Genomic DNA, 15,877 nt, shown 5'->3' on the forward strand with positions numbered 1-15,877 from the left:
CCCGACGGGCCGGGGATGGAGAAGGGGGGGTGGGCGGTGCGGGCAGGTCGGGTTTCCCCCGTCTGGGCTTTGCCTTGGTGCTGTCGGCACCTGAGCGAGCCGCTGGGCCTTTTCTTTAAAAAAAATAATTTTTTTTCCCCCTAATTTAGAGCAAAAAAATAATACCCACCCCGTTATCTGCTCCCGAGGTGAAGGTTCTGCCCTGGGGAGGGTCGCGGGAGCAGGTGTTGGGGGGTCCACTTCATGCTCTAAGAGGGGAAAGGACTTTTGGGAGGGGTGAGCCGCGGCCCTGGCTGGCCCCCCCCCGCCCCCCGGCACATCGTGCCCAGGGGAGAAGCTGGGGGACCGGGTTTGGTGTCCGGGGGGATGCTGCTGCCTGAGGAGGGGTGCGGAGCTGCCCGCCCGCTCACAGGAGTGTGCACCTGCCTGACAAGGGTCTCCGAAAGTCTCCCGGTGTGTAGAGGCAAGGCCAGTGGGCGAGGAATCGCTTTTAGATTAGATGGAATGGGAGGGAGGAAAAACCCACCAAACTAAGCTTTCGGGCATTCGAGCACTTTTTCAGATCGGGGGGGGGGACAAACCTGACGCCAGGTCCCCGTCGCTGGTGTCCGTGTCCTCACGTTAGGACCTTTCGGGTGGGTGCCCATCACTGCAGAGCTGCACCGCTCCCGGTGCGTGCCCACAACTCTGCGTGGAGCTGGCGCTCTGCGTGGCTGGCTGCTAGCTCCCACGGCCCTGGGGACGGTGCCCTTATGCCAGGCTCTGTGGGTTGCTGTCTTTCCACTTTTAGGTATTTGCAACGTATAGATATGCATGTTACTATATATGCCTGTTGGGAGCAGTTGGAGGGGTAGATATGTATAGGACATCATGTGTTCAAATGTGTCTTGCTTAAGTGAGCTTGTAAAAACTACTTTGATGTTACAGTTAGATGCCGTATAAATCATAACTGCATGTGAAGCCCTCCAAATCGTGTGCGTGCGTCTAATGTTGCGTATGTGCACTGTCGTATGCAAATACATTTTTATGCAATTTTTTCTTTTTTGATTAAAAGGTAAAAACCCAGTTGAACTCTGAGCAGGACAAGGGGTTTGTGCCTTAAGTCCCTTGCAATGAAAATTTCAACTACCCGTGTATGCTCATGCAAAACAGTGTCGGGACAGGGGGGAAGTCTGTCAAAGTCTGCAGCACGAGAGGGCTGCGGGGGGCTGTGCCTGGTTTCCTGAGGCTCTGTACCGTGTTTCCCGGCCCCCCCCAGGGCCCCCCTGCACACTGTAGCTGCCATTCGGCGTGATACGTGTGGTACCAGGGACCGGGGACCGCTGGCAGGGCTCTACACGGGGACTGCAGCCGGCGCCTGACCTGTGGGTTTTCCTCTCCCCCCCATCCCGCCCCTCTCCCCCTCCTCCACAGCCCCCCAGAGCGCCGGTGCTCGGGTGTGTGCGGAGAGGTGAGGCACCCCACGCCCCCCCACACCCGACCCCTGACACGAGTGGCATGAACTTGGAGCCGGGAGAGTGCGGGATGAATTCGGTGAGCTGTGGCAACGGGAAACTCCGCCAGTGGCTGATCGACCAGATAGACAGTGGCAAGTACCCAGGGCTGGTGTGGGAGAACGACGAGAAGAGCATCTTCCGCATCCCCTGGAAGCACGCCGGCAAGCAGGACTACAACCGCGAGGAGGATGCCGCCCTCTTCAAGGTAGGGCTCAGCCTGGGCTTGGGGCTGTGGGACACAGCCGGGGCGGCAGGGATGCCTGGAGGCTCTGCGGTGGCCCCTCGCCGTCCCGTCCTCGCCGCCCACCTCCGCGGGCTGGCTCTGCTGGGTGCCTGCGGCCGCCGGCTGCCTGCCCGGTGGCCCTGGCTGTGCCCTGGTGTCCCCTGCGCTTGCGGGATGAGACCACCCGCCCTTTCCCACTTCTCCGTGTGGAGCTAAATGCTTGTGGCACTGTGGCACGACTATTTCCACAGCTGTCTTGGATCGTTTTCGCCCTTCCCTTGTGCCTGCTGAACTGTTTTTCCTACCTTACCATGCTGCTTTTTTCTCAGCCTAAGTCTGCAGGGAGTAAGTTCATGCACATATAAGCACACACGTATATGCTGTTTCAAGAATTGTGGACTTGTACCTTGTAGTTGATCCTTTTTCTTTTTCTTTTTTTTTTTTCTTCTTGTTCTTTTGATTATCTGAAATGTTTCCAGGCCTGGGCTCTTTTTAAAGGAAAGTTCAGAGAGGGCATTGATAAACCAGATCCCCCTACCTGGAAGACAAGATTAAGGTGTGCTTTGAACAAGAGCAATGACTTTGAAGAACTGGTGGAGAGAAGCCAGCTGGACATCTCAGATCCCTATAAAGTGTACAGAATAGTACCAGAAGGAGCTAAAAAAGGTAAAGCATCTCAAATTCCCAATGTAACTGAGTGTGATTATGTCTCATTGTAAGCATATGAGGACTGAAGCGTGCTTTTATGGAATGGCCCTGCACTTTTTAAAAGTGTTTTGAGGAGCCAAAATGGCAGGGCTCAAGTGCAGCTTGTTCTGATGACTTAAGAGGCTGCGTCTGCAGGAGAACTGCTGGCGTTTGAGTCGGAGCGTTGAAAGGAAGCCCTTGCAGAAGATGCAGACAGGTGCCCTGCACATCGCTGGAGGAATTGCTCTTTTAGCTGGAGCCTCCCTGCCAGTTCTGTGTAGCGAGAGCCAAGCAAGCAGCTCAAGGGACAGGCAAAAAAAAAAAAAAAATTGCTTGCTGGATCTAGGTTTTGAATACAGGGAAGAGCAGAAGTGTTTTGAGCCAGACAGTAGGTAACTGCTGCGGGGGGAAGAGCTGGGAGCGAGGGATGCCCAGCCTGCAGACTCCTGGGCAGAGGCTGGGGGCAGTGCCTGCTCTCCAAGAAGCCCCTGGTCCCAGAAGGGCTTGCGGGAGGCAAAGGCTTGGCACGGCCCGGGGGGGCATCGTGGCACACTGGGAGTGGCTGGGCAGCACTTTCCTGTGGGGCAGTGGAGAGCCTGGCGGGACAGGCTGCTTCGTGGAGCTGCCTGCAAAGGAGGGCTGGGAATCCTGTCCCAAATGGGTGCCAAAGGGCATTTTAGTCCTCCGCTTGTTCAAAGGCGGGTTGTATGGATTTGTCTTCAAAGTGCCAATTTCAGATTTCCTTAAGAAGTGGTTGACATAATTTATTTTCATCCCTCTGGTGAACGTAGGTGCAAAACAGATCAGCATGGAGGACCAACCGTTAATGATGAACCATCCCTTTCCAATAACTTCTCCTTACACTTCACTACCATCTCAGGTGTGACATTAATTATGCATTTTGCTTGGTGCTTGTACATTGAGCAGCAGCATAATTTCTGTGCTATGTGCTATGTTTGTCTTTGCTGGCATGGCTCTCTAGTTCTCTCTGGGAAGAAACTTTATTATGAAAACTAAGAAATCGAGAAGCAACTTTTCTAATGTCATATGAGGCCACAGGGCAGTTGATTTCCCTTGGTGTTGTTTATCCCTGAGCAATAGCTCTTTTCTGTTGGACGGTAGATATTAGCGCACTGCCATTCTGTTGATGCCAGAATGTAAGCGCCCAATGAAGCCTTGTTCTTCCAAGCAAACATTTACCAGCAATGCTTTGACTGCCTTTTGTTATTCTACCCTGCTTATTATTTACACCAGTGGTGAGAAATTCGTTTGAAAGCCTCATTGGTGGTGGTGGCGAAGTGCCATTCGTGTAGCCTGGGCAGTGCTTAGACCTCCATGGGCTTTGGCAGAGAAAATCAAGGAGCTGAGATGTGAAAGCTGATGCAATGCGTAGCATTAGTTTTTGACAGCTGCCGAGTAAAAAAAAAAAATCTCGTTAAATTGAATAGGTACCGAACTACATGGTGCCCCACGAACGGAACTGGAGGGAGTTTGCCCCGGAGCAGCCGCATCCCGACATCCCCTACCAGTGTGCCAGCGTCCCTTTTGCAGCTCGCAGTCATCACTGGCAAGGGCCTGGCTGTGAAAATGGTAAGACGCTCCTGTTTAGGGTTGCTTGCTGAGGTTGGTCACCTAGGAGGACCGCAGATTTCAGGTTCCTTATTTGTGGCTTTGATTGGAATTAGCAGAAGTAGCCGGAGAGGAGTGCTGGGCTCCCTTCGAAGAGAGTCACAGGGTCCGTGGCAAGAGCCTTTGTCCTGGCTCTTGCTTTCGCTGCCACCGTACATGTGGTGTGTGGGCTATGCAGTCCTCTGAGCTGATACAAGTCAGCCCCCAAAAGTCCTCAGGTGTCTCAAAAGCCCTGAGCAGTAAGAAGGCAACCACCCCCCCCCAAAACCCCAAATAGGAACATGTGTCCTTTAGCTTCGCTTTCTGATTTTGGACCTTCTGAGGCACACATCAGTGAGGTTTTCCCTCCAGCCTTGTGGGTTAGAATGGCATTATTCTCTCAAGAGGAAAGCTGAAATTATTACTTTATTTTAGTGCTGCAGCAATGAGACAACTTGTCATGGATTGAGTCTCTCTTGGGGCTGGTAGAGCAGAAACAGAATAAAAGGATGTTCCCTTCCCCGAAGATCTCACAGTACTAGAGCCTAACATAATCATGGCTTTCCAAGCTCTGCGTCCTTAGGAAAAAGCCTGAGTTGTGAAAATTGGCAACGCTGAAGCCTGCAGGGGATAAAACATAAGAGAAAGGGAACCGTATGCCATAGACCCTTGCAGGATAACTCACCTGAGGACATAGGCATTTGCTTTGTGAGGAGAAGCAGCTGGCTCAGAAGGGCAGGAGAGGATGGGAAGTGAGGAAGGACTTCTTAGAGCAGATACTACATTCTCGGAGGACAGCTCTCTAGAGGTTTTGGTGCAGAGAAATCTAAAATCTGCTAAGAAGTAAATTCTCAGTGCACTGCAACTTCTGCTGGCAGTATATTGGAATTATTAGGCAGAATCCTTTGCTTTTAGTTGAGCTATCTGCTAATAAAAAATTGAGGTAGCAAGCTGAGTGAACTCTGCCCTGAAGTACATCCCCTGCAGCAGTTAAACACACATTTGGACACTTTGCTGAATTTGGAGGCAGTTGTTAGTGGCTGGTATTGGCTTTCTCATTGGGCTCTAAAACGCGTCAAGAGATGTAGGTGTTTTTTATCCACATCGCTCCAGCTTCTGATTGTGGTGGGTTCTGCCATTGGGAACGGTAGTGCGCACTTGTCTGCAAGTCACTTGCATTAATCCTCCAAAGACTTTTACTGACATTAAGAGACAGAGGAAAACATCGATTGCCTGTGTTATAATCCACTTACTAAAAGGCATCTCTTGGAACAGTCTAATAGTAGTCCTGGTAATAAAACCCTAATAATCTCCTGCTGCACAGTTTTCTTTACCTACTTTTTAAACAGTGTTAAGTCCAGCTGTATTGTTATACCCATCTTTAGTAAAATTTCTTATACGAAATGGGTTGTTTTATGCAGGCAACTTTCAAGAGCACTGTGGGCTAGTTAAAAATGTAAATTATTTCTGTAATAGAAAAACATGTTAGGTAAGGAAAAAGGACTAGGGGGAATACTGGAATGCTAAGGGAGTATTTAATGCTCCCTTAAAATATAAATACAGTCCCAAATAACAATACAGTCCAAATAACAACTGGAGAGATTGGTAGAGTTGGCATACCTGGAAAAATTGGGAAATAGGACCTTTTTAAGAAGAAGGGGGGAAGAGAGAGAGTTCCTAGTGGGCCCCAGAAAGACTCGCTTTTGCATCGCTGTGATCTCTGCCCGAGCTTTTATTGTAGGATTTAGGCAGCTGTCACTGACTTTTGTTTGTGAAAACAGGTTGTCAGGTGACAGGAACCTTTTATGCTTGTGCCCCTCCTGAGTCCCAGACTCCTGGCATCCCGATTGAGCCAAGCATAAGGTCTGGTGAAGCCCTCGCCCTGTCAGGTAAGGTCCGAAACCCCCCGGCCTCTCTGGGGAGCTTGACAAGAGACTCCAGCTTCTGACTTGCCCTGGCACTCTCCCTCCTTTCTGATGGAAAGGGGAAAGAGGGAAAAAACCAAGAAACCTCTTTAATGAATGAATTCGGTGTATTGGCGTAAGACTCTCTCTTCCAGGATACTTGAGCACTTGCAGCCCCAGCTCCAAGGGATGGAGGTGGCTAAAGTTAATGGAAGTGCTTTGCTGGCTCACGGTGTTAGTGCTGGGTTGCTTCAGTGAGCCACCAAATCAGGCCTTCCCAGGGGAGTTTGGAAATTTTGGGAGTCAGTGGCTTTTAGTTCAGTTCTTCATTTGGGAGGAGCCCCCCCAAAAACTGGTGTTACCTGGGTACCTCACTGTGCTGCTGCTGGTGCCATCTGGCTTTGCTCTGCTTCATTATTCGTGGTGAAAAAAAGGCATTCGGGAAAGAAAAGGGAAGTTATTTCAGCCAGGTTTGCAGACGTCCGGATGCTGGGCGACTTTCTGAGTAACTGGGAGAAGGTGTGGGAATGTGCTTTTCACAGAAATAACGGATAAACCTATAACATGACACTCAGCAGGTTTCCCAAGCGGGACTGTTCTCCTGAATCAGGGTCTGTATGTGTGTATATATGTGTATGTGTATATAAACACGTATTATACACACACGCATATTTTTTTTTATATAGATATAGATATTCAGTGCTGTGTGAGTTCTTAGGGGTCAGCCAAGTTGACCGAATGGCCATTTGGAAGTAAGGCTGGGGATTTCAGGTACGGCCCTGTTGGAGCTGGAGCCAGGAGTCACTTCTCTTCAGGCAGCTGAGTGCAAGCTTGCAGGTCGCCTGTGCAGAAGCCTCTTTTATGCAAAATCTGGGGAGAAACACAGCTACTTCCTGGTTAAATCTGAGGAAGTGTACTGAGTTGGTGGGTTTAACTGTGACATGAACTTGGAAAATGTGATGAACTTTTAGTGTGCAGACTTTTCCTTTTAAACGGAAACGTGAAGTTTGCGGGATGTTAGTTCCCACCAAATTCCCACATCAGTAGCCCTTATAATAAATTGAGAGATCATTAATGCTACCGTGCCCCAAAAGTTTTAGTATTTATATCCTTTATGTGATTTTTGCTAATGTGAGCCTTTCTTCTGGGTGTTGGTGACCACCAGACTCAGAAATCTCATGCAAACTTGTCTCTTGGTCTTAGTACAGCTTTGAAACATAAAACATTCACACTAATGTACATTCACAATGATTTTTTTTTTTTTTTTGTCCTTGTAGATTGTCGACTCCACATCTGCTTATATTACCGTGAAATACTGGTAAAGGAGGTGACAACTTCTAGTCCTGAAGGTTGTAGGATATCCCATGGCCAAAGTTATGAGGTCAGCAGCCTGGAGCAAGTTATCTTCCCTTATCCAGAGGATAACGGCCAGAGGAAGAACATAGAAAAATTACTGAACCACCTGGAACGAGGAGTAATACTGTGGATGGCACCTGATGGCCTCTACGCTAAGAGACTTTGCCAAAGCAGGATCTACTGGGATGGGCCTCTGGCGCTCTGCAGTGACCGACCCAACAAGCTGGAGCGGGACCAAACATGCAAGCTCTTTGATACTCAGCAGTTTTTAGCAGGTAATTACCGCTATGGCTTTGATACGTTTCTGGAGACGTCACCCGGTCGCTCTCCACATCACCTTTATGGGAGTCCTCTCTTCGTGTTCCCTTATGAATTACAGTAAGAATTACCCCTCAATTCTTCTAGGCAAGTGCAGTCAAGGGGTAGTTGACTCTTGAATAATCCTGTCAAATTCTGCTCTCTGTGCACGTTCAATGCCCCTGCACAAACCAGGAGGAGGGAACTGATGCTCACCTGGTGACACCCAAAACCCCACATCTCTATGAGAAGTGTAAGAAGGAACCTAACAAAATAGTCTTTCCACAAACTGAGTGACAGAGGACAGTGGATTCCTGATCTGGGATCTGCTAGTGTGAGTCCTGGGTAGGTCTGTGGTCTGCACTGGCACTGCTCTCAGCTTGACCCAGAGCGAGCCTGAGATCTTGCTCAGAATATACAAATACCAGCATGAATTTCAGCAGAAAGCCTTCTTTCCAGTCTGTGCCAGTGTTTAAAAGATATCTTGGGGGTGAAAAGGATTTCACAAGTTTTGGAGTTTCAGGATTGCCCAATACTCTAAGCAAGGAGGTACGTTGCCTCTCCAGAGCTGTGTGGAAAGGTCTGGGTTTGCACAGGGCAGTACAGAGGGGGCAAGGGCACGCGTCAGGACGGTGCCTTCTCCTTCCAGCCCATGGAGGGCAGGGGCAGAGCCTCAACCCCGCTTCCCAGCACTTCTGAGCAGTTAGAGGGAGGAAAGCTGTCCACCCAGAGGAACAAAACTGGTGGGAGCCAGTCATTGTCCCGGGGGACAGCCTGAGCAGCAGGAATATACATTGGCCCTTCTTTGAGATGTGTGGCGTCGCTATAGGTGAACTGAGTGCCTGTGGTTTGGTGTGTTTTCCTATTAGAGCAGGGCATCAGCACTGGCATGACTCTCTCAGGAGAATAATGCCTTCCAAAATTAAAAAGCCCCACCAAACCCAAACCAACAGCTTTAGCATACTTTATATTCCAGGGTTGATGCACCATCCCAGAAAAACGGTCAAGCAAGAAATGAATTTAAAGAGAGAAATCTCATATGGATATGAGAATTGACAGTTAAAAAGGGGAATTTGAGGTCAGGGTATTAGCTTGGGCTTCAATCACATGCTAATTTAAAGATGTATAATTCTGCCTCTGATGATGGTTTTGGAAATCCCTTTCCCTTTTCTCAGGTGTTTTTTTAGATGTAGTCTGGGTTCTTCCAAACGGTTGACAGGACATCTCTTTTTAGACACCTAACCCCAAAGATAAGCTCAAGCAATAGTTATTTTTTCCTCCACCTAAATTACTTATGCACCAGTGCCTGTGCAAACCCAAGCATGTGGTTGAAGTCATAGCCTGTGGTGTGTGCAGAGTGAGTTTTTGCATGTGTTGATGCTCAGCTAGGTTTGTAAGTGGCTTGCCATAGGCGTATCACATCTACATGTTAATTGAATGTACTGAGGTCCCAGACTGTGGGCAAGATTGGAGATTCCCCCCTTAGAAAACTGTGCCTTCCTTGGGAAGAGAGACAGGAGATCTCTACCAGGAGAGGAAATCTTGAGCAGCAGAGGAAAGGGCAGATGCAGAACTGCTGTGGACCACAGCTGTTGGGACCCCGTTGAGGAGCTGGACCCTGCAATGCAAACTGTGCCGGAGCATCGAGGCCCGTGTTGAGCAGCCTATACTGTTGGGAAGGCCAAAATGGCAATAAATCAGAAAAGAGGTGGATGGTCACTCAGGAGTACTGCGTAATAAATGCAGTAAATTGGGCTGGGTGGAGTGTAGGAGGATAGAGACAGAGAATTTGGGAGCGTGAGGGCGGCAGCCAGAGGAGGGTTGGCCTGGCGGAAGGGCGGCTGGAGCCAGAGTAGCGGGAGATGGGGAAGATTTTGGGGAAGTGCATGGGGAGCCCTGCGGTGTTGGAGGAGGTGCTTGGGCCTGGAGAGGGAGATGGAGCAAGTGGAGGGTTTTGGAGAAGCACGAGGCTGACCTCAAGCCCCGATTATCCTGCTGGTGGGAAGGAAAGTGCTTTCTTCTCCAGGTCCATGCCACGGGCTGCTGTGTAGCACTCCCACAGGTTTTCAGGATTTGGAGAATTGCTGAGGCCAAATAAAATGGGGGAAAGGAGAAAAAAAAAAAAGAAAACAGGGTTTTGAGGGAGACCCTGGGGAGAACTATGATTTACTCTGTGTTTTAAGTGAGCTGCCTATAGTTTTACTCTTATAACTGACCCTCCCAGTAAGACCAGTAGTCCCAAGCCAGGGTTGGGACACTGTTGTGGTAGCCACTGCATTCACACCTTGGTCTGAAAAGCTTGCAGTTAGAGTAGAAATGGCAGGGGTGTATTTTGGGAAAAGGTGCGTTTGTCATGCCACATTTGAAGACTCTCCTTTCCCTGTATAGCATGGGGTGCTTCAGTATAAGACATTTGTTTTAATATTAATTTCAACTTTTCCAGAAAGCATGAACAAGGTTATAAATTAAAGCGAAATCTTTACCAATCAACTATGTAGAAATACTTCACATAATGCAGACATTAATGAGGATATTAGAAGCAATTTTTTTTTTTTTTTTTTTTTTTCTGGAAGGAAATACAGTGCCTAAAACACAACATAATGATTTTGGTTCAAGTGGAAGTCTCTTATGAAGGCCTCCCCAGCTATCTTTCTTAGGGGCCACTTTGACTATTGGAGTAATAACATCATTTGACCTTTTCCCTTTGTGCAAGGGTGTGGGTTAGTGAAGGGAGTAAAGGAGCACAGAAGACACAGGCTCTTTTGCGGGTTCGATGCATGGCTTAAGTACTTCACCTTTCCATGCCTCCCTGTCCCCCACTTGGCACAGTGGTGACAGTGGCTCCGTGACTGTGTCTAGCTGAGGCTGAATTTCATTCCTGGCAGTACTTTGAGTCTCGGGCTCTACTAAGCCCTTACTTTCAGTGCTGTTGTTGGGCATCCACTTGAGTGTGTCCCAGCTACCACCGGTGTCTGCTCCAGGAGGTTCTGCTGTCAAGGCCCAGTAGAAATACTAATTGGAAGACATCCCATTTGTGCATAAGAAATGACTTGTGAGGCAAGGCAAATAGAAGAATTGCAGTGTTAAAACTAGCTCCCCCTGATCTGTGGGAAAGTCTCCAAAATCAGTGTCTTCTCCTTACCTCTTTTTTTTTTCCCCTGACCTCTCTCATCCTCCCCTGGAGTTACTTCATCTTCTCCCACTGTGCTCCAGGGTCCTTCATTTGGAGCTCAGCCATCCACAAAGTCTTTCTTACTGGCCTGTACTGGTTTTGGCTGGGATAGAGGTAATTTGCTTCATAGCAGCCCATGTGGTGCTATGGTTTGGATTTGTGATCAAAATAGCACTGATAACATAGGGATGTTTTAGCTAATGCTGAACAATGCTTGCACAGCATCAAGGCTTTCTCCGTTTCTCACTCTGCCCCCATAGCAAGTAGGCTGGGGTGGACAAGAGGTTGGGAGGGGACAGAGCCGGGACAGCTGACCCAAGTTGACCAAAGGGATATTCGCTACCATATGACCTCATGGTCAGCAGTAAAACTGGGGTGGGAGTTTGCCAGAGGTTGCTGTTGCATCAGTCGGTTGGTGGTGAGCGATTGCTTTTTGCATCACTTCTTTTTTCTTTGTTTTGTTTTGTCTTTGTTTTTTCTTTTACCCATTAAACTGTCTTTATCTCAACCCACAAATTTTCTCCCTTTTGCCCTTCCAATTTTCTCCCCCATCCCAGTAGCAGGAGTGAGCAAGCAGCTGTGTGGTGCTTACCTGCCTGCCAGGGTTAACCTACAACACAGCCCTTTCTCTCTTCCCAGAGCTGCAAGCCTTTGCTCACCATGGACGTCCACTGCCAAGATACCAGGTTGCTCTGTGCTTTGGGGAGGAATTTCCAGATCCGCAGAGGCAGAGGAAGCTAATTACAGCCCATGTAAGTAGGACTTCTGCCTTACCTAAAAGAAACATATTCCTTGGAGGATACGAAGCTGCCAGTCAGGCTTTTCTGCCTTGTGTAGGTTGCGAGGGAGATAACAAATTCTTGAAAAAGCACCACCATCCAGACCAGGGATGAATCCCCAGATCTGCCAAGGACTGACTGGTAGCCCTCAGTAGGGCAGAGCACCTGATTTCCCTCTCTGTAGAGTGTAAGCATTGTCCGTGATCACTTGCAAATCCCTTCAAAACCTAAAGCTGGAAGGTACCCTGGAAGAGCTGGGCTGTGTTGTTATCGCCAGCCCAGTTGCACAGCTCCTTGGGCTATGAGGCTGGTGCAGGATGCGGTGCTTTCCCAACCGTTGCACCTGAAGATGCTCCAGAATCCCAGCCTGCATCTCAGGGACCTCAGCTCTTAACGGGATGCAGGGGCTGCCCGTGCAGCTTTGGGGTTAAGGTAGCTGGCAAGCTTTTGAGCTGACTGACCACAGTTCGCACACACTCAAAGCTAGTGTTTCGGGATGCTATCTGAGAGAGGGTGATGACGGAGACTGAGACCAGCTACTTTCTAAATTGGCTGTATTGGCCCATAAAACCACAAGAGAGGTGATAATGCACACGTTAGCGGTAGGGTTTAGCTTATCGCATACTTGGGAAGAAAACTGGTGTCTCTTTTAATTTTTCGAAAGCCCCTTTGGTAGCAGCATGGGTCACAGGTCAGACTTCTGTCATGAGCCTTGGCCTCCCCTTAGCTGCGTAGCTTTCGAACTGGTACGCTGCTGCTTAGCGAATCTCTGGGGTGGAAGGTGGGAAGCTCATAAATCCATCCCAAGCTGTGGGATGGTTAGAGGTAGCTCTCCATCCCCATCTCTTGTTAAACTCTTTTCCATCCCCATTTTGGCTTTCCAGCTTTCCATCCCTCCTTCGTAGCATCCCCTCTCCAGCCCCCTTCTCCATCTCCTGCCCTGGCAGCTTTCCTGTGAGCCTGTACCTCCTGCTCTTTCCAGAGCTTTGCTTCCCCCTTACCAGTTGCTCCTCAACCTGCTCAACCTCTCGGGCTGTCCCAGCTCATGGGCTGGTGGGGCTCTACCATCCCACCAAACAGCTATGCCCTGGGAGCTGTCTGGCTCACCTGCCCTGCTGCCTTCCCGTCTCCCCCTGGTGGGATCGGAGGGGCTCAGCTGCCTCTGAACGCCGATGGGTGGAAGGGAAGGGGGAACGGTGGGGCTGCTCCAAGGCAGCGGTCCCTTCTGGCTGTCTCCCTTCCCAGAGGTAGGACCCACATACAGCGTGTTTTTTCCTGCAAAATGGTGCCCGTGTCTTAATGTGGAGGGGCTGGCTGACCAGCAGGAGAGGGTTGTAGAGAAGAGTTGTCCAACCTGTCCGTCCCCTGAGAGTTAGGAGAGCTTCAGGTGTTTGTTCTCAGTGTGCAACTTAAATGTTTGCAGTCAGAGCCCAAAGCCCTGAGGGGGAACGGTGGTTTCTGAAGAGACAGAAGTGAAGGCAGCATTAAATCATATAAATCCCTCGTGGTGGTTGAACAGATTCTTCATCAGAGCTTGAATGAACAGAAATAAGAGTAACCTTGGTGTTAGACTGAAGTCTGATTTCAAACAAACACAGTTGTTTGGCAACGTATCTCAGTCTATCTGAGCGCTCCAGCATTTCAAGTCAAGTCCTCAAAGTACTGTACAATGCAGACGAGACTTTCAGCGCTCTGCGTGTGCATTCGAACATGTCAAGTGGCCACGGACATGTCTGGCCTGTAGGCACTGCTCATGCCCAGGGGCTGGCTAAGGGGCTGCAATTGCTAATACATCATTTGTGTCACTGGTACGTGCCATCTAAACGAAGGCCGTGGAGGTAAGAAGTGTGCGCAGTTAGCAAGGCACTTGGCAGCAGAACAGGCAAAGCCTGGCTTAAAACAGAGATTAGTGAGACCACTGAAATCGTTTTCCCATTCTGGTAAGCAGAACTGTTTTGTCCTGCCTCGTTTTTAACTTAAAACCAGCATAAATAACTAAGAAGAGGAGCATGAAATTTTGTCACATGTCTGATTAACATTTTGTCTGTTCTTAAGGTTGAACCAATGTTTGCCAGGCAGCTGTATTACTTTGCTCAACAAAACAGTGGACATCTGCTGAGAGGCTATGATTTACCAGAACTTATGACTAGTCCAGAGGATTATCACAGATCTATTCGCCATTCCTCTATTCAAGAATAAGATCCTCAGAAAGAGTGTTTTTAAAGGCACTGTAAAGATTATGCAGAGTGGAGGAGCAGATCTGGGTCGCAATTTGGAGATCCACATCACAGCTGGATGTGTTCAAGGGTTCAATGATAGGAAAGTGAACTAGGACAACCATATTGTATGATACAAATGACGGGTCTTCAATATTTGGATGCTACATCTCACATAGGTTCCACTGTTGCTGGGAATAACTCAAAACTGACGAAAATATTGCTATGTTTACGTTTGCTTAATGTTCTCCTTGGGTTTTGAGGACTGATTCTTACCGAAGACTTAAATCCAGAGTTTACACTGTTACATTTGCAGGGCTATTTATTTTGGATTACTGATCTCAGGGAAAGTACATAAATTTGCGGTGTTCCCAATTTGAAACTGTAGCTACTATAGGTGGGTAGCAAACGTAGGTGGTTTGTTGAGAATAGCTAATACATGTAAGTGGTTATAAATTTAGATTCATAAGTGTGATGCCTATATTCTTCTATAGAATATTTCAGTGTATTTTTTAAAAACAATGCAATTCTTCAGAGCCATATTTTTTTAATGCCTGACTGACATTTGTCCTGACAATGAATTTTGTTGCTGCCACTGTTGTTACTGGATTAGCCCCCATAATAGCAGTTTCTAAGGTGATGCATTTATGGTACTGTGTTAAGAAAAGTGACCGTTCAGCTCATGTTACCTGTGGATTTAGTGGATTAACCACTAGAATTCTAGAGTCCCGAAGAGCAGGTTTAAAAATAAATTACATTTTCCTTATAATTGAAAGCTACTATGCATTATATATATATATATATGTATGCATTAGAGTTAAGTTGTCAGACCTTGAAAATAGCACAGAAATGGTCCTGGTAGCCCTTTTTTGATGTCGTATGCATGAGCCAGGTTAAAATAACCACCACCTCTGACTTAAAGAGAGCCAGCTCTGCTCTTTGTGAGCACTCGCAGCTTCCTTCCAATGGTACTGAAATGAATGTGAAGGGAGAGCTCAAGGAGAGCAGCGTTTGGCCTCCCATATTAAGACAGTCAAGGAAATACTCGTTTTAATGTTTGTTTTCAAAAATTTTGCAGGAGTACAATTTGATGCAATTTGCAGCTTTTAATGATAGGGTGCCATTATAAAGAGGAAGAGAAGAGGTCTGTTGGGTATGCATGTCAGTGAAATTTCCTTGCTGGCAAGCAGACTGTGTGATCTGCCTAGCTTTAACTCCAAAACATGATCACCCTATGCTTAGCAGACATACTTCACTTGACTTTCTAAATGAGAAAGAAAAACTGGTACTTGGTCTGGCAGCAGACTTGTGTTCTAGGGACTTTGAATTTATACATCTTAAAGATGCATACTCTTTTGGGATATATTATCCCCCTCCTCCACAGTGCCACGCGGAATTAAGAGATCATTTTTACTTTTGTGTTCTTTGTTACTTTAAGTGTTTTTCCTGACAAATATTTTCATAGGGGAGACCTCTTTCTTGGACATTAAAAGCACTTCTCTAGGTGACCTTCAGAGCTTCTGCATATGCTTTTGGCCTGTGCATACATTTTACTGAAAGGGACTTTTGTGTTCAAACTGAACTGGTACAAGACAAATATTTGATGTGTTTTTCACTTTTTCCTAGTGGTCGTTGCTTCTTATGCGCATTGCTTCAGCTCACATCTTAGAATAAAGTCCTTATTCCCTACCAACTCGATTCGTATGTGTTGTTTTCAGTAGCGGGGCGAATCTAACATGCGCGGTTCTGCGCTGTGAACCTGGGCAGCACTGCTGGCTAAGTCTATGGGGAACTGTGTTCTAAGCCAAAAGTGCAGGGAAAGGTCAAAAGGTAAGGATTTATTCTTACGAAAATGTCTGCACTATTAGCTACAGTTAGTAGAAAAAGGGAGAAAAAGGAGGTTGCCCTTTGGCTGTTGGTTTCCCGGACCACGGACAATGCTGCAGAGCCCTGAGCTGGGGATCTGGTGCTGCCACGCACCTGAGAGCTCTGCCCCTGCCCTCCGTGCCCTCCGGGGCTGGGGGCCGGGCTGGTGCCCCCCCCCGCCCAGCACAGCACTTGGGGACTCTGAACCGCTGCTGGTCGGGCTGGCGGCTGGAGCTGGAGCTGGTGGTTACTGGTGGCTGGTGGTTACTACTT

At 48.2% G+C, this 15,877-nt stretch overlaps 1 protein-coding gene across 2 annotated transcripts; it reads left to right on the forward strand.

Moving 5' to 3' along the window:
* Positions 1–1,408: 1,408 nt before the first annotated feature.
* On the forward strand, positions 1,409–15,429 carry IRF4 (interferon regulatory factor 4). 2 transcript variants are annotated; one of them, XM_010573288.1, is made up of 8 exons: positions 1,409–1,701; positions 2,199–2,385; positions 3,198–3,286; positions 3,855–3,996; positions 5,796–5,903; positions 7,196–7,549; positions 11,383–11,495; positions 13,578–15,429. In XM_010573288.1, exons 1-8 carry the CDS (start codon positions 1,498–1,500, stop codon positions 13,719–13,721), a joined length of 1,341 nt encoding a protein of 446 aa, XP_010571590.1. In that variant the 5' UTR covers positions 1,409–1,497; the 3' UTR covers positions 13,722–15,429. The 2 variants fall into 2 exon arrangements, with proteins under 2 accessions (XP_010571590.1, XP_010571591.1); XM_010573289.1 differs by lacking the exon at positions 5,796–5,903.
* Positions 15,430–15,877: the final 448 nt, after the last annotated feature.

Source organism: Haliaeetus leucocephalus, unplaced genomic scaffold (assembly GCF_000737465.1).
Source record: "Haliaeetus leucocephalus isolate CR32 unplaced genomic scaffold, Haliaeetus_leucocephalus-4.0 Scaffold373, whole genome shotgun sequence".
NCBI classification, from domain to species: Eukaryota; Metazoa; Chordata; class Aves; order Accipitriformes; family Accipitridae; genus Haliaeetus; species Haliaeetus leucocephalus.

What these genes read in the sequence shown, in the direction of transcription:
- IRF4 (XM_010573288.1), top strand. Translation starts at nt 1,498, where the DNA reads ATGAACTTGGAGCCGGGAGAGTGCGGGATGAATTCGGTGAGCTGTGGC. An exon ending in AGGGCCTGGCTGTGAAAATG is followed by an intron (nt 3,997 to 5,795) that starts GTAAGACGCTCC and finishes TTGTGAAAACAG; the next exon opens with GTTGTCAGGTGACAGGAACC. An exon ending in TGAAGCCCTCGCCCTGTCAG is followed by an intron (nt 5,904 to 7,195) that starts GTAAGGTCCGAA and finishes TTGTCCTTGTAG; the next exon opens with ATTGTCGACTCCACATCTGC.